The sequence below is a fragment of the Salmo salar genome, chromosome ssa24, assembly GCF_905237065.1.
Source record: "Salmo salar chromosome ssa24, Ssal_v3.1, whole genome shotgun sequence".
Lineage (NCBI taxonomy): Eukaryota > Metazoa > Chordata > Actinopteri > Salmoniformes > Salmonidae > Salmo > Salmo salar.
In genome coordinates, this window is record NC_059465.1 from 10921717 (window position 1) to 10945400 (window position 23684).

The following is a 23684-nucleotide window of genomic DNA, read 5'->3' on the forward strand; positions in this document are numbered from 1 at the left end:
TATGACATGCACTGTCAACTGCGGGACATTATATAGACACGTGTGTGCCTTTCCAAATCATGTCCAATCAATTGAATTTACCACATTTGGACTCCAATCAAGTTGTAGAAACATCTCAAGGATGATCTGTGGTAACAGGATGCACCTGAGCTCAATTTCGAGTTTCATGGCATAGGGTCTGAATACGTATGTAAATATGTTATTTCTGTTTTCTTTTTTAATCCATTTGCTTAAATGTCTCATCTGTTTTCACGTTGTCGTTATGTGGTATTGTGTATCGATTGCTGAGGATCTTTAAAAAAAATGTTTTTGTCATTGCAGGCAATCCATTTTAGATAAAAGCTGTAAAGTGTGAAAAGTCAATTGGTCTGAGTACTCTCCGAAGGCACTTTATTTATTTATTTATTTATTTATTTATTTATTTATTTATATATATATATATATATATAAATAATCTCGCTCTATCTTTATAGCTAGCTAGCTCTGGCCCAATCCGAAGTGTTATTTAGCCTGTATTTAACTAGGAAGTCCCATTGGTGTCAAAAGACCTCTTTCTCCAGAGAGACCTGGCCTTCAAGCCTTGGACTTGTAATGCACTGTAATTGGATTATTCAACGAAATGGCACAACCCATACTCTGAGTTGCTATTGACAATTACCGTACCATGGGGGAAACACAGGGGAGTTCTCATAGACTGGTTAGCTGACGTCATGAAAACAATGCACACACTTCAGTGGGGCAGAAGGCAGTGTGTTATTGGGATTCTGGATGGCCAGATGGCGGCAACTTATTGTTGCTAGCCATTTGGGAAATTGTAGGTGGCTCGTTTCAGCTAGATTTGTCTTTTTCTTGATGCCATGTCTTTTGACTGATGTCACGTCTATGCTAACATGGTCACTAGCTAGCTAACCAATAACTGTAACGATTTGAGAGACAAGTGCTCATTGTGCAAATGTATTTGTTTTCAATAAATATTAGATACGAAATATAGTTTACATGTGTCAACAATCTAAGCCAACCCCGTCTGTTGTGCACACGCCGGTTTTGTTGTTAAACAACCAACCCGTCTACAGACCGGCAGCAAAAAAAATGCATTTACATGTTGCATTTACATGTTGCTTATGAGTGTATTTCACACACATTTTGGATTATAATTGGATTGAAATATCCTGCTTAAAATGTTTATCTTTGCAAATCAACTGCATTATACCAATACAAATAAACACTTCATCTAGTAAAATGGCACTTTGGCTAACTTTGCTACCAGCCTATATCAATGAGCGTTAGCATTTCAGCAAACAACTGCTGCATCCAAAATAGGACTTTTGCAACTAGCACGACCAAATATAATTTTTGCAACTGTTCAAGCAATAATCAAAACTACATAAACCTATGAGAACCCCAGGAAGGGTTTTTGTTTGGAAGTAATGATCGGTTGAATGGGTGCGGATTGTGAACGGAAGTTTTATTTTTTTCACAGTGGCCGTTGTACTTGTTTAGGACATGATTAGCGGCTTGGAGTGTGCTTAAACATTTCAACTATGGACAGTTCTGTAATTTGCTGAGATTAATAGGTTGTCGGAGTTTTCTGATTGATTAACCCCTTTTTAGATGTTTTAGGATGCCCGATTAGCTGACTCCATAAGGACATCTAGTCTTCTTGGGGTCCGACTCATAACTAAAAAGACATTACAGACCAAAATATTTCACAAAAATCTAATTTACATTCAATGACCAATTTTAGCTAATGAGAGTATGCTGGTGAAGAATGGCACATATAACATCTGAGCTCTGTTACAATATCCATCCACACTAGTGTACCACTAAGAAGGTAACTGTGAATTGGGCATGCACTCTACCGGTAGGGCTATGCTGCATGAACATTGTAATGTGAAGCCTTGAGTCCCAGCTGCGTTTTCCCAGAGTTAGACCGGTGTTAGTGATTTGTGACCGGGGCAGGTGGCATATCAAAGACATTCTCAGAGACTGGGGAAGGTGATTTATCATTAGTGACTGAAGAGGTGACCAGGCCAAACCTATTTGCCCAGCCTGTTGACTCGGGTCATTATTGGCACGTTAAACCCCAACCTAGCAGATAAGTGTCTATCCAACTGAACCACTTATCTCTCTCTCTCTCACTCTCAACTCTCTCTCTCTGCCCCACTGTCTTTGTTCTCAAGTCATGGTTTTATTTTCTATCTAAAGAAATGTTCCTTAAGTTGAGACTGACCTTTTGATCAAGTATTCCTCAGTTTGAAAATGACATTCAAATTAAAGGGCATTGAAATGTTAGGCTAGTCACTTAACGAATGTGACAGGATTCGAAACAGATTTTATACTTGTTTGAGTTGAATAAAACCTCAGTGTGATAATTAACATTTTGTTTGTCTGGTTGTTATGCATTAAAGCGGAATGTCAGTCCATTGGAAGATTCACCAATTTATCTCATGAAACAGTTAAAGTTGATACACATAATTAAACTTTTTTTGCATTGTAATTTCAGAATGTATAATATAGCTGCAGTACATTTGAGTAATTTAACAGACGCTCTTATCCTAAGCGACGTACAGTTAGTGCATTCATATTAAGATAGCTACGCGTCATAGTAAGTAAATTTTTCCTCAAAGTAGTTATCAGCAAAGTCCGAGCTAGTAAGGGGGGGAAAACATCAAGTGCGAGTGTTTCACGAAAGGCATTTGATTAATTTTCTAGAAATATTTTGGGGAGAGGCAAGGGGAATGATGGTGGAATGAGTGTTTCACAGTAATACATAACTGCCAGTGTTGTGATTGGCTACGATATTTGCCTATTGATTTCTCCCGCCGGCTTCTGTTGTCAAAATGGGAAAGCTGTTCTGTTTTTGACTGTGTTGTCTAGTGGAAACCCAGGGTAAGCTGTCAATGTAGAAATCCCTTTGTCACTTCGTGGTTGCTAAAACTCTACACTGTTCGCTCAATGTCAGTTTGTTGAAGAATACAAGCACTGAATAGTGTAGGGAGTCATTGTACCATCTAAACTGTTTTTAAAGCTGGTGGACCAAAACTGAAAGTAAAAGGCTCAAAATGCAAGTCTCCACTATGTTATGGGGAAGTAGGATGAGGAAGAGATTTTAAGATTGCAGCCTTGTGCTGTTGCAATTCACCTAGCTCCCACAGGGGAGAAATTCTGAGAAATCTGCAGCACATTTAAAGGCCGTGTGTATGTTATTGGCAATAGGTGAAAAGACCAAACACTTTTCATAGAGGAATGTGGTGGTAAGGATTCTATTGCTTCATGGTCAGTCCTCTCTGTGGCTGTAATGAAATTCATTTTAGGCTCACCATGATTCCCTCCCCGCTCCAATTAGTCTAGAGGAGCCAGACCTTGGGTAACGCCACAAGATCTGGGTAGGATGTTAACACTTCCCGGACTTTTAGAAATGAGGGGGATCTCACAGACAATTCTCCCAACAAATCATGAGTTTGGGTAGGTGGGGCTTAAAATGCGGGTGGGAATTGTGCTCATGGAAAAGATTCCCCTTGTAAAAATGCGGACGCAGATGGCTAGCTAGGCTTAGCAGGGAAGAAAGACTGGCAGTCTACTCTGGATGAGGCGAGGAATAATTATGGCACATAAATCATCATACCATTTCAAAATGTTTACAAACCTTCTATACTAAAAGGGTCATATTAGATGACCGCAACGTTTGACAGGTTGCAATCTGGTAGCTAGCAACTTATGCTAGCTACATAACGAGCATTGTTAAGCCCATATTCATCCAGCAAGCTAGCAAGCTTATAATAGCTTTAGCTTGCTTACTAGCCATTGGTAATGTATGTTGTTGTTATAAATTAGCCAGTTAGCTAGCTCTACTACAGGCTAAACGTTTCCCTTCACTGAAGTTATTCATATTTCTGCTTGAATGCCCTGTTCACATAAACCAATCACCCATGCATTCTACTGTAGCATGCTAGCAGATACCCATAGACTTCCAGTTAGCATTGGCTCAAGAAACTACTTCTAACTCCCATCTTCCCAGACAGACAAAAAAATTGTATCCAAAATCCCGAAGTATCCCTGTAATTGGACACAAATTGAAAGGACGTAACCAAAACCAGCAGACGCATGACCCTCCATGAATTGAGTGACACCCCTGATCAAATTCAACATTTAGTAATGTAAAGAGAACTGAGCGCTTGTACAAAAATCTATACATTTTTGGGTGAAATTGAGTGAATGTGTTTCTGTTTTCATCCTTTGTCGCCTGGTGCAGTGGAACAATTATTCAGCCTCAGTAGCATAACTCTGGATAGCTGGCATTCTGTAAACAGTGAAAGGACATTTTCAGACTGGATCTGACATTTTGAAACATATCTTGTTAAAAACTTCCTTTGCACAATATAACACCCCCACAACCGGCATCTTCATATTCAGCATCACACTCTGGTTTGGTTCCTAACCTTCACAAACCAGGCCGGAAAGTAGTGCAGCCTCAACCCAGTAAGCGTGCACATTTTCTGACTTATGAAATTGAGTTAGGAATATGTACTGTAGCGATTGTTTGCACATTGGCAAGATGTCACCTGGATGTAAGAATAACCTTTTGATCCCTAGTCAACGTATGCCATTGGAGATCTGTAGCATCTCACCCTTGTTGACTTTGTAGAACCATTCAGTTGAGTGCATTTGTGGCACAACTTGGGTGTGAGTGGGGGCCGGCTGACTTGGGTCTGTCATCCACATTACCATGGATGTAGATGAGTTGTCACAGCGGTGTAGTATTACTGATATTGATTACTGCATTGTTGGGAAAGAGTTGGCAAGAAAGGCATTTCACTGTACTTGTGCACATGACAATAACTTAACTTCTTGAACGCTGCCTTCGTCTCTGCATCCTACAGCAGTAGAGATGGAGAGAGAAAGAGAGGGGAAGAGATTACAATTTGCATGCAGTGCTGGGTGCCATGGTGATGGTAGGCATCGCCATTGCTCCTCCAGGGGCTTCTGCTGCCACTGTATAGTGAGTGGTCTGTTTTCATTCTCCTCTGTCCCCTGGTGCAGTGGAACAATTATTGTTCAGCCTCAGTAGCATGATTCTGGTTAACTGGTGTTCTGTAAAACATAAAAGGACATGTAGATGGGACAGTTTTCAGACTGGATCTGTCATTTCGAAATAAATCTTTCTGATTTAAACACTGCATTTGCATACTATAGCACCCCCACAACCTCCATCCTCATACTCCAGTGTTTTCCATTAGCGCTGGCTGCCGGCTAATCAGCAGTTTACTTTTTCCACTTCATATTAGCTAGGCTACAGTGCATTCGGAAAGTATTCAGAACTCTTGAGTTGTTCCACATTTTGTTACGTTACAGCTTTGTTAAAATTGATGAGAAAAAAACAACTATTTAATCAATCGACACACTACGCCGTAATGACAAACAAAAACAGATTTTGAGACATTTAAAAAAAAAAAAGAAAAAAACATTTTATTGGTCACATACACATGGTTAGCAGAAGTTATTGCGAGTGTAGCGAAATGCTTGCGCTTCTAAACTCAGCAAAAAAAGAAACGTCCTCACTGTTAACTGCGTTTATTTTCAGCAAACGTAACGTGTAAATATTTGTATGAACATAAGATTAAACACCAGACATAAACTCAATAAGTTCCACAGACATGTGACTAACAGAAATTGAATAATCCCTGAACAAAGGGGGGGGGTCAAAAAAAATCTAAAGTAAGTCAGTATCTGGTGTGGCCACCAGCTGCATTAAGTACTGCAGTGCATCTCCTCCTCATGGACTGCACCAGATTTGCCAGTTCTTGCCGTGAGATGTTAACCCACTCTTCCACCAAGGCACCTACAAGTTCCTGGACATTTCTGGGGGGAATGGCCCTAGCCCTCACCCTCCGATCCAACAGGTCTGAGGGGTGCTCAATGGAATTGAGATCCGGGCTCTTCGCTGGCCATGGCAGAACACTGTATGGCTGGTGGCATTGTCACGCTGGATGGTCATGTCAGGATGAGCCTTCAGGAAGGGTGCCACATGAGGGAGGAGGATGTCTTCCCTGTAACGCACAGCGTTGAGATTGCCTGCAATGACAACAAGCTGAGTCCGATGATGCTGTGACACACCGCCCCAGACCATGACAGACCCTCCACCTCCAAATCGATCCCGCTCCAGAGTACAGGCCTCGGTGTAACGCTCATTCCTTCGACAATAAACGCAAATCCGACCATCACCCCTGCTGAGACAAAACCGTGACTCCTCAGTGAAGAGCACTTTTTGCCAGTCCTGTCTGGTCCAGCGACGGTGGGTTTGTGCTAGAGGTCGACCGATTAATCGGAATGGCCGATTTTACTTAGGGCCGATTCCATGTTTTCATAACAATCGGTAATCTGTATTTTTGGCTGAATTTTTTATTTTTTTTAACTAGGAAAGTCAGTTAAGAACACATTCTTATTTTCAATGACGGCCTAGGAACGGTGGGTTAACTGCCTTGTTCAGGGGCAGAACGACAGATTTTTACCTTGTCAGCTCGGGTATTCAATCTTGCAACCTTACGGTTAACTAGTCCAACGCTCTAACCACCTGCTTTACATTGCACTCCACGAGGAGCCTGCCTGTTACGCGAATGCAGTAAGAAGCCAAGGTAAGTTGCTAGCTAGCATTAAACTTATCTTTATAAAAACAATCAATCATAATCACTAGTTTATCTAGCCTGTCCTGCGTTGCATATAGTCGATGCGGTGCGCATTCGCGACAAAGGTTGCTCCAACTTGTACCTAACCATAAACATCAATGTCCTTCTTAAAATCAATACACAAGTATATATTTTTAAACCTGCATATTTTAGTTAATATTGCCTGCTAACATGAATTTCTTTTAACTTGGGAAAATGTGTCACCTCTGCAACAGAGTCAGGGTATATGCAGCAGTTTGGGCCGCCTGGCTCGTTGCGAACTGTGTGAATACTATTTCTTCCTAACAAAGACAGCCGACTTCGCCAAACGGGGGATGATTTAACAAAAGCGTATTTGCGAAAAAAGCACAATCGTTGCACGACTGTACCTAACCATAAACATCAATGCTTTTCTTAAAATCAATACACAGAAGTATATATTTTTAAACCTGCATATTTAGCTAAAAGAAATCCAGGTTAGCAGGCAATATTAATCAGGTGAAATTGTCACTTCTCTTCCGTTCATTGCACGCAGTCAGGGTATATGCAACAGTTTGGGCCGCCTGGCTCGTTGCGAACTAATTTGCAAGAATTTTACGTAATTATGACATAACATTGAGGGTTGTGCAATGTAATAGGAACATTTAGACTTATGGATGCCACCCGTTAGATAAAATACGGAACGGTTCCGTATTTCACTGAAAGAATAAAGGTGATAGTTTCCGGATTCGACCATATTAATGACCGAAGGCTCGTGTTTCTGTGTGTTATTATGTTATAATTAAGTCTATGATTTAATAGAGCAGTCTGACTGAGCGATGGTAGGCAGCAGCAGGCTCGTAAGCATTCATTCAAAATAGCACTTTCGTGCGTTTTGCCAGCAGCTCTTCGCAATGCATTGCGCTGTTTATGACTTCAAGGCTGTCAACTCCCAGGATTAGGCTGGTGTAACCGATGTGAAATGGCTAGCTAGTTAGCGGGTGTGTGCTAATAGCGTTTCAAACGTCACTCGCTCTGAGACTTGGAGTAGTTGTTTCCCCTTCATCTACTTGGGTAACGCTGCTTCAAGGGTGGCTATTGTCGATGTGTTCCTGGTTTGAGCCCAGGTAGGAGCGAGGAGAGGGACGGAAGCTATACTGTTACACTGGCAATACTAAAGTGCCTATAAGAACATCCAATAGTCAAAGGTATATGAAATACAAATTGTATAGAGAGAAATAGTCCTATAATTCCTATAATAACTACAACCTAAAACATCTTACCTGGGTATATTGAAGACTCATGTTAAAAGGAACCACCAGCTTTCATATGTTCTCATGTTCTGAGCAAGGAACTTAAAACGTTAGCTTTCTTACAAAGCACATATTGCACTTTTACTTTCTTCTCCAACACTTTGTTTTTGCATTATTTAAACCAAATTGAACATGTTTCATTATTTGAGGCTAAATTGATTTTATTGATGTTCTATATTAAGTTAAAATAAGTGTTCATTCAGTATTGTTGTAATTGTCATTATTACAAATAAAAACAAATCGTCCGATTAATCGGTATCGGTGTTGAAAAATCATAATTGGTCGACCTCTAGTTTGTGCCCATAGGAAACCTTGTTGCCGGTGATGTCTGGTGAGGACCTGCCTTACAACAGGCCTACAAGCCCTCAGTCCAGCCTCTCTCACCCTATTGCAGACAGTCTGAGCACTGATGGAGGGATTGTGCGTTCCTGGTGTAACTCGGGCAGTTGTTGCCATCCTGTACCTGTCCCGCAGGTGTGATGTTCGGATGTACCGATCCTGTGCAGGTGTTACACGTGGTCTACCACTGTGAGGACGATCAGCTGTCCGTCCTGTCTCCCTGTAGCGCTGTCTTAGGCGTCTCACAGTACGGACATTGCAATTTATTGCCCTGGCCACATCTGCAGTCCTCATGCCTCCTTGCAGCATGCATAAGCACGTTCACGCAGATGAGCACAGACCCTGGGTATCTTTCTTTTGGTGTTTTTCAGAGTGAATAGAAAGGCCTCTTTAGTGTCCTAAGTTTTCATGACTGTGACCTTAACCTGTTGGGGGTAGGGGGCAGTATTGACACGGCCGGATAAAAAACGTACCCGATTTAATCTGGTTACTACTCCTGCCCAGTAACTAGAATATGCATATAATTATTGGCTTTGGAGAGAAAACACCCTAAAGTTTCTAAAACTGTTTGAATGGTGTCTGTGAGTATAACAGAACTCATATGGCAGGCAAAAACCTGAGAAGGTTCCTTACAGGAAGTGGCCAGTCTGACAAGTTGTTGTTCATCTTGGCTCTTTTTATTGAAGACTGAGGATCTTTGCTGTAACGTGACACTTCCTACGGCTCCCATAGGCTCTCAGAGCCCGGTAAAAAGCTGAATGATATCGAGGCAGCCTCTGGCTGAAACACATTATCGCTTTTGGCAAGTGGCCGATCAGAGGACAATGGGCTTAGGCGCGTGCCCGAGTCGACCCCATGCTTTATTTTCTTTCGTCTGTTTACCTAAATGCAGATTCCCGGTCGGAATATTATCGCTTTTTTACGAGAAAAATGGCATAAAAATGGATTTTAAACGGCGGTTGACATGCTTCGAAGTACGGTAATGGAATATTTAGACATTTTTTGTCACGAAATGCGCCATGCTCGTCACCCTTCTTTACCCTTTCGGATAGTGCCTTGAACGCACGAACAAAACGCCGCTATTTGGATATAACTATGGATTATTTGGGACCAAACCAACATTTGTTATTGAGGTAGAAGTCCTGGGAGTGCATTCTGACGAAGAACAGCAAAGGTAATAACATTTTTCTTATAGTAAATCTGACTTTGGTGAGTGCTAAACTTGCTGGGTGTCTAAATAGCTAGCCCTGTGATGCCGGGCTATCTACTTAGCATATTGCAAAATGTGCTTTCACCGAAAAGCTATTTTAAAATCGGACATATCGAGTGCATAGAGGAGTTCTGTATCTATAATTCTTAAAATAATTGTTATGCTTTTTGTGAATGTTTATCGTGAGTAATTTAGTACATTTTTAGTAAATTCCCCGGAAGTTTGCGGGGGGTATGCTAGTTCTGAACGTCACATGCTAATGTAAAAAGCTGTTTTTTTATATAAATATGAACTTGATTGAACAAAACATGCATGTATTGTATAACATAATGTCCTAGGTGTGTCATCTGATGAAGATCATCAAAGGTTAGTGCTGCATTTAGCTGTCTTCTGGGTTTTTGTGACATTATATGCTAGCTTGAAAAATGGGTGTCTGATTATTTCTGGCTGGGTACTCTGCTGACATAATCTAATGTTTTGCTTTCGTTGTAAAGCCTTTTTGAAATCGGACAGTGTGGTTAGATTAACGAGAGTCTTGTCTTTAAAATGGTGTAAAATAGTCATATGTTTGAGAAATTGAAGTAATAGCATTTCTAAGGTATTTGAATAACGCGCCACGGGATTCCACTGGCTGTTACGTAGGTGGGACGAAATCGTCCCACTGGCCCTAGAGAAGTTAATTGCCTACCGTCTGTAGTAGAGGTCGACCGATTAATCGGAATGGCCGATTTAATTAAGGCCGATTTTCACGTTTTCGTAACAGTCAGTTATCTGCATTTTTGGACGCCGATTATATTGCAATACACGAAGGAGACTGCGTGGCAGGCTGACCACCTGTTACGTGAGTGCAGAGAGCAAGGAGCCATGGTAAGTTGCTAGCTAGCATTAAACTTATCTTATAAAAAACATCCAATCTTAACAATCACTAATTATCTACACATGGTTGATATTACTAGTTTAACTAGCTTGTCCTGCGTTGCATATAATCAATGCGGTGCCTGAAATTGCGTCACTTCTCTTGCGTTCAGGGTATATGCAGCAGTTTGGGTCGCCTGGCTCGTTGTGAACTGTGTGAGATCCATTTCTTCCTAACAAAGACCGTAATTAATTTGCCAGAATTTTACTTAATTATGACATAACATTGAAGGTTGTGCAATGTAACAGCAATATTTAGACTTAGGGATGCTGCCCGTTAGATAAAATATTGAAACGTTCCGTATTTCACTGAAAGAATAAACATTTTGTTTTCGAAATGATAGTTTCCGGATTTGACCATATTAATGACCTAAGGCTTGTATTTCTGTGTCTTTATTATAATTAAGTCTATGATTTGATAGAGCAGTCTGACTGAGCGGTGGTAGGCAGCAGCAGGCTCGTAAGCAGGCTCTATGCTTGAAGCACAGCGCTGTTTATGACTTCAACCCTATCAACTCCTGAGATTAGGCTGGCAATACTATAGTGCCTATAATAACATCCAATAGTCAAAAGTATATGAAATACAAATGGTATAGAGAGAAATAGTCCTATAATAACTACAACCTAAAACTTAACTGGGATTATTAAAGACGCATATTAAAAGGAACCACCAGCTTTCATATGTTCTCATGTACTGAGCAAGGAACTTAAACGTTAGCTTTTTTACATGGCACATATTGCACTTTCTTCTCCAGCACTGAATGGTTCATTGAACAAGCATGGGAAACAGTGTTTAAACCCTTTTCTATGAAGATCTGTGAAGCTATTTGGATTTTTACGAATTATCTTTGAAAGATAGGGTACTGAAAAGGGACTTTTTTTTTGTTGCAGAGTTTATCTATCTCACTCACTACCGGTCAAGATTTTTTAGAACACATACTCATTCAACGGTTTTTCTTTATTTTTTTTACTATTTTCTACATTGTAAAATAATAGTGAAGACATCAAAACTATGGTAACTACATGATTCCATGTGTTATTTCAAAGTGTTAAATCAAAATATATTTGAGATTCATAATGCTGGTGAGTTGCTGCCGCGCTGATATCCAAAAGTTATTTCTGGCTGTATGAAATAACACAAACGTTCTGTGCTAATAATGTAAGAAATGACACAAAAGCAAAATACTGTATAGTTGCTTAGGAGCTAGAAGCAGAGCTGCCATGTCTGTCAGCGCCATCTTACTTCATTATCCAATAATTTCGCTGTGAATTTCGGATGTAATGAAGACATTCGAATGTACCAGAGGCCGGCTACTCTATGCAATTGTGAAACACTGATATTCAGCATAACACTCTGCTCCCCAGACTGGCTGTGGACCAGAGGTTATAGCGTGACATAACCGGGTAACTGGAACAGAATGTACAGGCCCGTACTGTTCCTAAACTGTCATTCAGTCTGAGGAGCATACACAACTTAGAACAGCCAGTTATTACCCAGAGGTTATAACATGACACAGCCAGTTATTACCGAAACCTTCACCTCTAGGGTGTTGGTGTCGAGCTGACACGCCTACTGCACCGCATCATGAAACGTCTCCTCTGTGGGTTCCTGCAGTGTTGGGCATTATACCATCACCCCCTAGAAAACGCCAGCAGAGCGAACCTGGGAAACAGTCAGGGATGGGGTCTGGGGTTAGATATGACCACACCAAATGGGTGTAGTAGAATGTACATATTGAACTTAAGGAGTAGCTAATAGTGTATTCTGTTTGCAACATCACTGGTTTGCTTTGCCATTTGATTCATTGCTCCTTTTTGGTCAGATTGTTGTAGAAGAGAAAGATCTCAATGATTTACCCATTTTTAAATAAAGGCAAAAAAAATGATCACCTTCTGTGAAACTTGAAGTAACTTTCACTCTGTCTGTAAATTTCCTCTTTGAAACACTTGACTAACATAAGTAGAATTAATTTATTCTCGGACCTCCTATATCCGTGCCCCAACATTTTATCTGCCTAATCATATAGTTACATATAGAATCCCTATTAATTCAATAGGATTTCTCTGGGCCTAGTCGTAAAGATTTGTCATTTAACTTTTTCAAATATATTACCTTTTTATTGTGGCATACACATAACTGGTCATTATGTTTTTCATCTGATTTGTCAATCACTTCAAAGGGCTCCTTTTTACTAGGCTACCCGTGCACGTTCATCCACTTGCAGTGCCCAGTGCTAGACTTGGACAGGAGCTCACCTGACCTGAGAACCGATGTAACCGATGTGAAATGGCTAGTTAGTTAGCGGTGGTGCGCGCTAATAGCGTTTCAATCGGTGACGTCACTCGCTCTGAGACCTGAAGTGGTTGTTCCCCTTGCGTTGCAAGGGCCGCGGCTTTTGTGGCGCGATGGGTAACGATGCTTCGTGGGTGTCAGTTGTTGTGTGCAAGGGTCCCTGGTTCGAGCCCAGGTTGGGGCGAAGAGAGGGACGGAACCTACACTGTTACATTGATGCTGTTGACCCGGATCATTGGTTGCTGCGGAAAAGGAGGAGGTCAAAAGGGGGGTGAGTGTAACCGATGTGAAATGGCTAGTTAGTTAACGGTGGTGCGCGCTAATAGCGTTTCAATCAGTGACGTCACTCGCTCTGAGACTTGAAGTAGGGTTTCCCCTTGCGTTGCAAGGGCCGCGGCTTTTGTGGCGCGATGGGTAACGATGCTTCGTGGGGTGTCAGTTGTTGATGTGTGCAAGGGTCCCTGGTTCGAGCCCAGGTTGGGGCGAAGAGAGGGACGGAACCTACACTGTTACACCGACACATAAAATATTTCTGCTGCTTGAGCTCTTGTTCCTCTTATAGAATATTAGCTGAAAAGTACCAGCACCTATGTCAGTCCAAGTCAAGCACTGATCCAAACTGGTGAATGGAAAGAGACATCTGTTACACACAACACCACAAAGTGTAGACCAGAATTTATGCGTCACCTGTTGTCCGCGAGCGTCTCGGTGTCAGCCACTCATCTCTGCTTTGGCCAAATTTGTTTTCATCTAATCACATCGCATTTTGGAGTGTAGGCTATTCCACCAGTTTAAGTCCAGTCACAAATGTTTAATGCCTCTGACATGCGATAATGATACAAAATGTTGTAGTAGCCTACAGTTTTCTGGACATTTTGTTTTAATTATTGTGACGGGCTCATGTTTTACTGGTACGGTGTACCGGACCGTACCGCTTTAATTTCACCCCTGGAGAGAGGGATTTGTTTACCTGACTGTGTTGTGATGCAGCTGGTCCCAGATGAGGCCAGCTTACTCTTCAGCTCCGCCAGACACATCCAACTGTGCCCCAAACACATGCTTGCTACCTTGGGGGAGAGGGAAGAGCCAGAGACTAGGGTTACTTAAACCTTCAATGGGGCATTCAAAGATATTTGGCTATTTTGGTACCATAGAATTAGAATGAATAGAACAGACATTACATTTCAAAGCCGATGTCTGGTGAGGGCTCTTGCGACTCGTATTTGACTAGTATTGTTCCGAGGGAGGGAGGGAGAGAAACTCCAGCAGCCATTGCAGCCTCGTTTGTTTGTTTACCAGTGCAGGAGTCTGAGTCGGGAACTCTTTTAACGCCTACTGTACCTAGAACTGAGGGGGCAACATTATTATTTTTTTTTTATAGGTGTTAAGTGTTGCATATGTGTTTTTTGCTAAATCGCCTGTGCAACTACTTGTTGAACACAGATTGTTTTCATAAGCCTTTTTGTAGACTTTCCTTATCATTTCACTGTATTCCCTTCCCTGCCGTTTGTAATCCTTTCCGATGATGGCATGCTGTTAGACAGGGGACATGCAGGGGAACTTTGATCGGGCTCCAGACAGTGTCATCTCAAGCAGCCTCTCTGGCTTATCAGGCTGGTGGGCAACCAGGGGCTGGAGCGGAGGCAAGAGAGTAGGGTTAGCCTCATCTTCACCCCACCTACTTTGTTCTAAGTGTTTGTATCTGATATCACAAATAGAAAATTATACCAAACTGTAAATGCTAGATAACCTTGGCACTGGTTGGTTTCAAATACTACTAGTGTTAAAACTACTCTTCACAAAACAGTCATTAAATACAGTCATTAAGAACAACCTCTTATGTCCATCTTGCTAGCTACTAGTTCCTCTATGTTGTTAAGGGGATGTTTACGGTAGGGCAATAAGTAGAAAAAGCAGCGACGTCAGAAAGACGGTATTTCTAAAATTGTGTAAGTCATCTGGCTCGAGAGACTTGGCTTCAATCACATTCTTGCTGCTTGCGGTCATATCTGTTTGAAGCTATGCATCTTTGATAGGCTGTGATAGAAACACACACGGTTTTTATAAAAGATCCCTAATTCATTAAAAATACCATTTAGGGCTAGTTGTGGTTCAGGCTATTTGGAAGACTTGTAGTATATTTAACTAGACAAACACCACATTCCCACTTAAATCTTTGGTAGCATATATTTGTATTCTTTACCATCTCTATTGCAATTACCACTGTAGTGTGTGTGGTGTGATTTAAAAAAAAAAAAAAGTTGTATTGCTTTACAGCAAGTTGTGAAAAATACATGTTTTAGGGGCCAACCTTCAGTGTGTTTTTATTTATTTTTTATAATTTTTTTATCCACCAGAAAAGGGAGACTTCCTGGCTCTAGATCTGGGTGGGACCAATTTCCGGGTCCTGCTGGTGAAAGTGTCTGACAATGGGAAGCAGAAGGTGGAGATGGAGAACCAAATCTATGCCATTCCTGAGGAGCTGATGAGGGGCAGCGGCTCAGAGGTGAGTGGGGGGAGTGGAGTGGACCATGTCCCTGACAAAAAAATGATCGATTGGTCAACATTTTTTATGGATTTTTTTTCCCATTCCATTTTTTTAACCTCTATGGGCTAGGTGGGACGCTTGCGTCCCACCTACTCAACAGCCAGTGTAATCCCGTGGCGCGATATTCAAATACCTCAAATGCAAAAACTTCAATTTTTCAAACATATGACTATTTTACACCATTTGAAAGACAAGACTCTCGTTAATCTAACCACACTGTCCGATTTCAAAAAGGCTTTACAACGAAAGCAAAACATTAGATTATGTCAGCAGAGTACCCAGCCAGAAATAATCAGACACCCATTTTTCAAGCTAGCATATAATGTCACATAAACCCAAACCACAGCTAAATGCAGCACTAACCTTTGATGGTCTTCATCAGATGACAACCCTAGGACATTATGTTATACAATACATGCATGTTTTGTTCAATCAAGTTCATATTTATATCAAAAAACTGCTTTTTACATTAGCATGTGACTAGCATTCCGACCGAACACTGCCGGTGAATTTACTAAATTACTCACGATAAACGTTCACAAAAAAACATAATTATTTTAAGAATTATAGATACAGAACTCCTCTATGCACTCGATATGTCCGATTTTAAAATAGCTTTTCGGTGAAAGCACATTTTGCAATATTCTAAGTAGATAGCCCGGCATCACAGGGCTAGCTATTTAGACACCCAGCAAGTTCAGCACTCACCAAAGTCAGATTTACTATAAGAAAAATGTTATTACCTTTGCTGTTCTTCGTCAGAATGCACTCCCAGGACTTCTACTTCAATAACAAATGTTGGTTTGGTCCCAAATAATCCATTGTTATATCCAAATAGCGGCGTTTTGTTCGTGCGTTCAAGACACTATCCGAAAGGGTAAATAAGGGTGATGAGCATGGCGCATTTCGTGACAAAAAAATTCTAAATATTCCATTACCGTAATTCGAAGCATGTCAACCGCCGTTTAAAATCAATTTTTATGCCATTTTTCTCGTAAAAAAGCGATAATATTCCGACCGGGAAATCGTTTTTATTACAAAGAGAGTGAAAGTAAAAGCATGCTATCCCCTCATGCACGAGCTTCAGTCTAATGGCCCTCTGATAGAGCACTTGCCAAACGCGCTAATGTGTTTCAGCCTGGGGATGGAATTACATCGTTCAGCTTTTTCCCGCCTTCTGAGAGCCCATGGGAGCCGTAGGAAGTGTCACGTCATGCCAGAGATCCCCTGTATTTGTTAGAGATGATCAAGGAGGGCAAGAAATGGTCAGACAGGCCACTTCCTGTAAGGAATCTTCTCAGGTTTTGGCCTGCCAAATGAGTTCTGTTATACTCACAGACACCATTCAAACAGTTTTAGAAACTTTAGGGTGTTTTCTATCCAAAGCCAATAATTATATGCATATTCTAGTTACTGGGCAGGAGTAGTAACCAGATTAAATCGGGTACGTTTTTTTATCCGACCGTGCAAATACTGCCCCCTAGCCCCAACAGGTTAAATAAAATCAACTACTGTACCAGTCAAAAGTTTGGACACACCTACTCATTCATTTTTATTTTTAGGTAGGGGTGTTTATACAAAAGATAGTCTTTTACCAAATAGGGCTAAGTCCATATTATGGAAAGAACAGCTCAAATAAGCGAAAAGAAATGGAAGTCTATCATTACTTTAAGACATGACCCAATTGAGATTTGGGATGAGTTGGACCGCAGAGTGAAGGAAAAGCAGCAATAAGCGCTCAGTATATGTGCAAACGCCTTCAAGAATTGGAAAATAATTCCAGGTGAAGCTGATTGAGAGAATGCAAGGGTCCTCATTCAACATTGACTGGAGTGTTTCGAACAAAAGACAATAAATTGACAAAACTGATAAATGGAATGAAATTTTTGTTTACCATAAATGTTCTCTACCAGGAAATACATGATCTAAGACAATTGATAGTTGGTATTCAGCATTCATAAAACTAGGCCTTTATTTACTTTTGAAGAACTACTAAAATAGTGATTTTTGTCAGAGCATAGACAGCAGCTCTATAGAGATGAGTTGACTTGGAATGAAATGTCATCAAATGAAACAAATGTAATAAACACAATGGAATATGTTATTAAAGTAATGTGAATAATAGTTGTGATAAGCAGTAATGGGCAGTCACTACCATCATGGGACTTTTAATGCTTGTTTTATTCTGTGTTACCCACATAATGCATAGTGCATTTCATGCTTTACAAAAAAAAAAGCATAAATCGAGATAATTTTTAAATAATCGAACCAAAACCGAACCGACCTCAAACACTAATCGCTCACCACTACTAGGGATGTATGCATGCAGGGTTGTGTTCAGTAGGCACAGAATTGAGAGAACTGAAAATAAAACAATTTGTTTGATATTCGACAAGCACTACCTCCTCCGTTTCAAACAGTTTTCTCCTGTTTCGTGCCTGTTTTGATGCTCTTAATTAAGCTCTTAATTAAGGTTGTCAGATTTATCTCAGTGGTGTTGGTGAGGGCTATAAAGTAATATTTTACCGTAACATTATAATTTCGCTATTATACAAAATAAATGGGGTTTGAAAAATAACCAATCAATGAGCTGAAGGGTTTTCTAGCACATTGACCAGTTTGCTGCTGTATGTTAACACAGAACACCCCTCTCTTTCTCCCTAAGCTCTTCGACCACATTGCTGAGTGTCTAGCTAACTTCCTGGAAAAGCTGGGGATAAAGAATCAGAAGCTTCCTTTGGGCTTTACCTTCTCCTTCCCCTGCCAGCAGACCAAACTGGATGAGGTGAGGAATAAGAAGGGTGACCATTTGAAGACCGCATTGGAAAGTTAAAGGGAAAAAAGTCACTGATTACAGAATGCTCCAGAAGTTTTCATTGCCTGTGTGTGTGGCCGTTTGTGTGCGTCTTCATGCAGAGTATTCTGGTGTCATGGACCAAGGGCTTCAAGTCACACGGGGTGGAAGGGAGAGACGTGGTCAGCCTTCTGAGGAAATCCATCAAAAAGAGAGGGGTGAGTCGATAGAAAGTTAATAGGCCAAGGTTATGCACTGAGTAGCCATTGCAGTAGCAGCACTCTGTGCCTACTAAATTGCCACATCATGCTGTTTCCCCTATACAGATCATTTCTGGACTTCTAGGAGCTTTCCAGATATTGTGTGCTACACACATCATTTGACCCACTAAGGCTAAGCGGAAAGTATAGCATGAAGGTGTTAGACCAGCACTATTATGGCTAACTGAAACCGTGTTAATTCAAATTTAGAAAGATACCATCGCACTCAACCCACTTGGGGGTTTAGAAGTTATTCATTGGTGCCTAAAACCGGTCCCAATAAGAGATGCACGCACACAAATGTATAATAAATCCAATAAATTATATATATTTTTATAACACAATAGGCAAATAACCCAAGGTTCTTCTGTGTGATTTAAAAAAGTATATATTTATATTTAATAACAACAGGCAGGGGAACCACATTACACACAGAATGTGAGTTTCTGTTCCCGTGCTTGCTGTTTTCACAAAGAAAATCCATAAATGTTTTTACCCATTTTAGTACGTGACCATTAAGTTTAACTCTTCATATTGAGCTTTACAGTAGTTCTCCTGAGGGTGTATTCAAAACAAGTAGTTGTAGCCCACTTTTTTGCTTTATTGATGTAATCTGTTTTGTGTGCCTCACAATAAACCACAGTGGGAGCATACAATACAAGAGTTACACAACACTCATTCCTTTATAATGTTTTCTTTGGATGTGCATATCTTTTTTTCCCTTGTATACAAAAGTCTGGATGTGTGACAAAAGCTGTTGTTCAGAGCCAGTCTGCTCAGTCATACATCAAGGGGCATTAAATGGGCTGGTCTCAAGTATCCTTGGTAAACACTCAATACCGTAAGATAATTGTGGGACTCATTGGGGGGGGTGATGGGAATGTACATTTACAGTAACATTTTGGAGAATATTATGGGAATGTACATGGAAAAATGATAGGCATGCACCTGGAGTGTATAGAGGGCTGTTTGAGGCCCTAGAGATGCAGAGCGTGCTATTTGTCAGCCAAGCTATTCACTATACGTTTCTGTTTATTTGTTGTTTGTCTGATGATGAACTAGTCGCTTGCTGAATGCAGGGCATGCACCGTCCACATGTCTTGCTTAGTCTACACTATGCTTGGTGGGAAAGATGGGATTGGAGTGTTTTCTTGTGCTTTGTGCTTGTCCTGACCGCTGCCCTGATCTATAATGGAATTACTGTGTTTTCGTCCTTCCAAGAAAAGCACCAAATTATATTTGAATAGGTCATCATTATATTGTGTACTGTCAGCCATGGATTTCCGAAACTAACACAAGTTGTTGATTTCTTAAGAGATATTTGCTGAAACACAGCTACTTTCCCAGCATGTAGCAGAAGTACCAGCTCTGTCAGAGACCTCTGGGCTGAACAAGCTAGCTGCTCACTCTCAAATGCAACCCAGAGGTTCACATTTTGTTGCTTTGACAACATGTTGTGCCACCGTTTTCATTTAGATTTCAGTGTCAATTCAGGGCATGTTCAGGGCTTGTTTCCCCTGCTCTGCAAGGGCTATGGAACGTTAATGCTGCTTTGTGACGGTGTTGTTGGGATTAGTTGCTGGTTCCCGCCCAGTGCTGGACAGGGTCCGGACCTATTCTGTTGCACTTGTAACTTTTCTTCATTAATATATGAAGCGAAACTCTTGAGAGATGTCTTTTTGTTAAGTAAATCAAGTGTTAAATGAGATGAATAGGAGGCCCCCCAAAAATATAAAACAGATTAAATTAGCTGCTTATAACATCGGAGTAGGACTGCTGATTTGATTTATTTTTTAATTTTTTTTAGGATCAGTTTAGCCTTTTAGATCTTAATGAATAAGATTACATGGACAGAAGGGAACTTATCCTAGAACAGCACTACTACTCAGACGCTTTCTGAATACGGGCCCTGATCACACCCTGCATCTTGACTTGTTGTTTCTCATAGGAGTTGCATCATGCGTAATGGTTTCAGTCATTGCACGCTGGCCAAGGGAGTCACTTGTTAATTACGACATGTTTTTATCTTTCCTAAGGACTTTGACATTGACATTGTGGCCGTAATCAATGACACTGTGGGCACAATGATGACTTGTGGATACGACGACCATCACTGTGAAATTGGCCTCATTGTCGGTGAGTCCCTCTCCATCCTAACATGTATGGGGATTAGTTGGATTTTGTGTAATCCAACACAATGCTCTCGATCCAAGTGTTTTGAGCGAGGTACTGAGCACTCCATCATGAATGCAATCCGTACACAATCAATAGGACTCACTTCCAATGTTCTGGCTTCCTATTTCCTCACCGTAGAATTACATATAGAACACTGAATTATTATAGGGTCTCTTGGTGCTCACTTTCACTATGTTTTGATGTTTATGAAAATGTGTTTGCTGAGAGGCCTCCATTGTGTGAATACAGTCCATACATGCACTCTCCTCCATATGTATTTGGACAGTGAAGCAAAACATTTTTTGGGGGGGTTTCAGATCAGAATTTTTGGTTTCAGATCAAGTATTTCATATGAGGCAACAGTACATAATGTGGATGGATTATCTTGGCAAAGGAGAAATGCTCACTAACAGGGATGTAAACTCTTTTATTTGAGAGTATTTTCATACATATGTTTTACTGTTTAGAAATGAAAGTCCTCTGTAGCTCAGTTAGTAGCACATGACTCTTGCAATGCCAGGATAGTGGGTTTATTCCTGGGACCCCCCCAATACGTAAATAATGTATGCACGCATGACTGTAAGTCAATTCTGCGAAATGGCTATTATATTATTTATATATCTAGTCGCCACCATGTGAAGTATTTGGACAAATTCACTTTTACAGTATTAATTACGAAATGACTACATAAAGCTTGTGACTCTACAAACTCGTTGGATGCATTTGCAGTTTGTTTTTGTTGTGTTTTGGGTTTTTCCTAATAGTAACTGAATGGCGACTGGAGTAATTGTCTTTCTAAATGAGTAGATAAGATGTTTCTAAACACGTCTACATTAATCCTGATAATGCCATGATTAGGAAAATCATGAATAATGATGAGTAAGGAGGGTAGAGGCTACAACAAAACATGCTAACCTCTCACCATTACACATAACAGGGGAGGTTAGCATTTTCTTGGGGGGGGTTATGATCATGGTAGCATCCATATGAATGTAGAAGTGAGCAGAAACATCTTCTATTCTTACAATAAAAGTGACTCCAAAATGACACAATTCATTATTGACTTCCTATTGGGCAAAGCATCCGAAACACAACTAAAACAAACAGCAAATGCATCCAATGAGTTTGTAGTCACATAAGCTTGATGTTGTCGTTGCATGCTAGGAATATGGGACCAAATATTAAACTTTTGACTACATTAATACACTAAAGTGACTTCTTCACATGGGGGATTAGATAAAGTGCTTTCATTTCTAAACAGTAAAGCATACACTGAACAAAAATATAAATGCAACAATTTTACTGAGTTACAGTTCATAGAAGGAAATCAGTCCATTTTAAAATGAATTCATTAAGCCCTAATCTATGGATTTCGCATGACTGGGATTACAGATATGCATCTGTTGATTACAGATGCATGCCTTTAAAAAAAAAAAGGTAGAGGCTTGGATCAGTGACCATTTGCCTCATGCAGTGCGGGATCTCCTTCGCATAGAGTTGATCAGGCTGTTGATTGTGGCCTGTGGAATGTTGCCCCACTCTTCTTCAATGGCTGTGCGAAGTAGCTGGGTATTGGCGGGAACGTCGCTCTAGAGCATCCAAACGTTCAATGGGTAACATATCTAGTGAGTGTGCAGGCCATGGACGACCTGGGCCATTTTCAGCTTCCATGAATTGTGTGCAGATCCTTGCAACATGGGGCAATGCATTATCATGCTGAAACCTGAGGTAAATGCAGCGGTTGAATGACATGACAATGGGCCTCAGGATCTTGTCACGGTATCTCTGTGCATTAAAATTGTCATAGATAAAAATGCAATTGTGTTCATTGTCCATAGCTTAACCCTGCCCATACCATGACCCCACCACCAACACAACGATGACATCCGCAAACCGCTCGCCCACCACATACACGTGGTCTGTGGTTGAGGCCGGTTGTATACACCGCCAAACTCTCTAAAATGTTTTACACAGCTTCTGGTAAAGAAATTAACATTAAAATCTTTGGTAACAGCTCTGATGGAAATTCCTGCAGTCAGCATGCCAATTGCACGCTCCCTCAAAACATCTGTGGCGTTGTGTTGCGTGACAAAACTACACATTTTAGTGGCCTTTCATTGTCCCAAGCACAAAGTGTGGCTTTAATGATCATGCTGTTTAATCAGCTTCTTGATATGCCACACCTGTCAGGTGGATGAATTATCTTGGCAAAGGAGAAATGCTCACTAACAAGGATGTAACCAAATTTGTCCACAAAATTTGAGAGATACGTTTTTTGTGCGCATGGAACATTTGAGATCTTTTATTTAATCTCATGAAACCAACACTTAACATGTTGCATTTATATTTTTGTATATGTATGAAAATACCCTCACATAAAAGCTGACATTCTGTACTTTCGCCTAATATGAAACAAAATGTCCACTGTTCAAATACATATGGAGGGGAGTATAATCAGTATGTAAATAATACACAAACTGTGGGTTTATTGTGACATGTTCAATTGTGCTGTTGATTATAAGAAAGGCTTAGCATTGAAACCTCTGTACACATCTAAACCTTAATTAGATTTTGAAGCGTGATTGTTGAGTCAATATCCACATATGCGCTCCAGAGGTTAATTTTCTTTGTCATCAGATTAGTCAGTCCTTATGTCCCTGTTGCCAACAGTATGACCTTTTGTCTGTCGCTGCCCCCCTAGGTACCGGCACTAACGCCTGCTACATGGAAGAGATGCGTCACCTGGAGCTGGTGGAGGGGGACGAGGGGAGGATGTGTGTCAACATGGAGTGGGGGGCGTTCGGCGACGACGGCGCTCTGAATGACCTCCGTACAGACTTCGACCGGGAGATCGACGCCGGCTCCCTCAACCCCGGCAAACAGCTGTGAGTGAAAGGGCAGACGCATGGCCCGCCCTCTACTTCTACTGTACTGTCTATTACGCTAGTCCTCTTTGTCTATTGCCCAATGCCACCTGGAAAAGATATCAACCTCCAGCTGCCATGTAGATCTGGCTTGTTGTTGAACTGTAATTTTCACCTTGTTAACTCTTTGGACCACGGTAGAATTCTAGAATAATGCTGTAGATTACTGAGGATTTTCAACTAATTTTCTCACATTTCAAACAGACATAGCTCAAAAACAGAGAAATTACAATTACAAGTTAACTCATCTTTAGTATGATACCACATTCATT

General features: G+C 40.8%; 1 protein-coding gene across 1 annotated transcript in view; it reads left to right on the plus strand.

Annotated features, from left to right (window-relative positions):
• Positions 1-23684, plus strand: part of hk2 (hexokinase 2) — a 79011-nt gene that overhangs the window by 27429 nt on the left and 27898 nt on the right. Inside the window, exons 3-7 of the mRNA XM_014170942.2 lie at positions 15069-15217; positions 17925-18044; positions 18176-18271; positions 20350-20449; positions 23190-23373. Coding sequence (XP_014026417.1) covers positions 15069-15217; positions 17925-18044; positions 18176-18271; positions 20350-20449; positions 23190-23373 — 649 coding nt within the window. The remainder of the gene's footprint in view (positions 1-15068; positions 15218-17924; positions 18045-18175; positions 18272-20349; positions 20450-23189; positions 23374-23684) is intronic.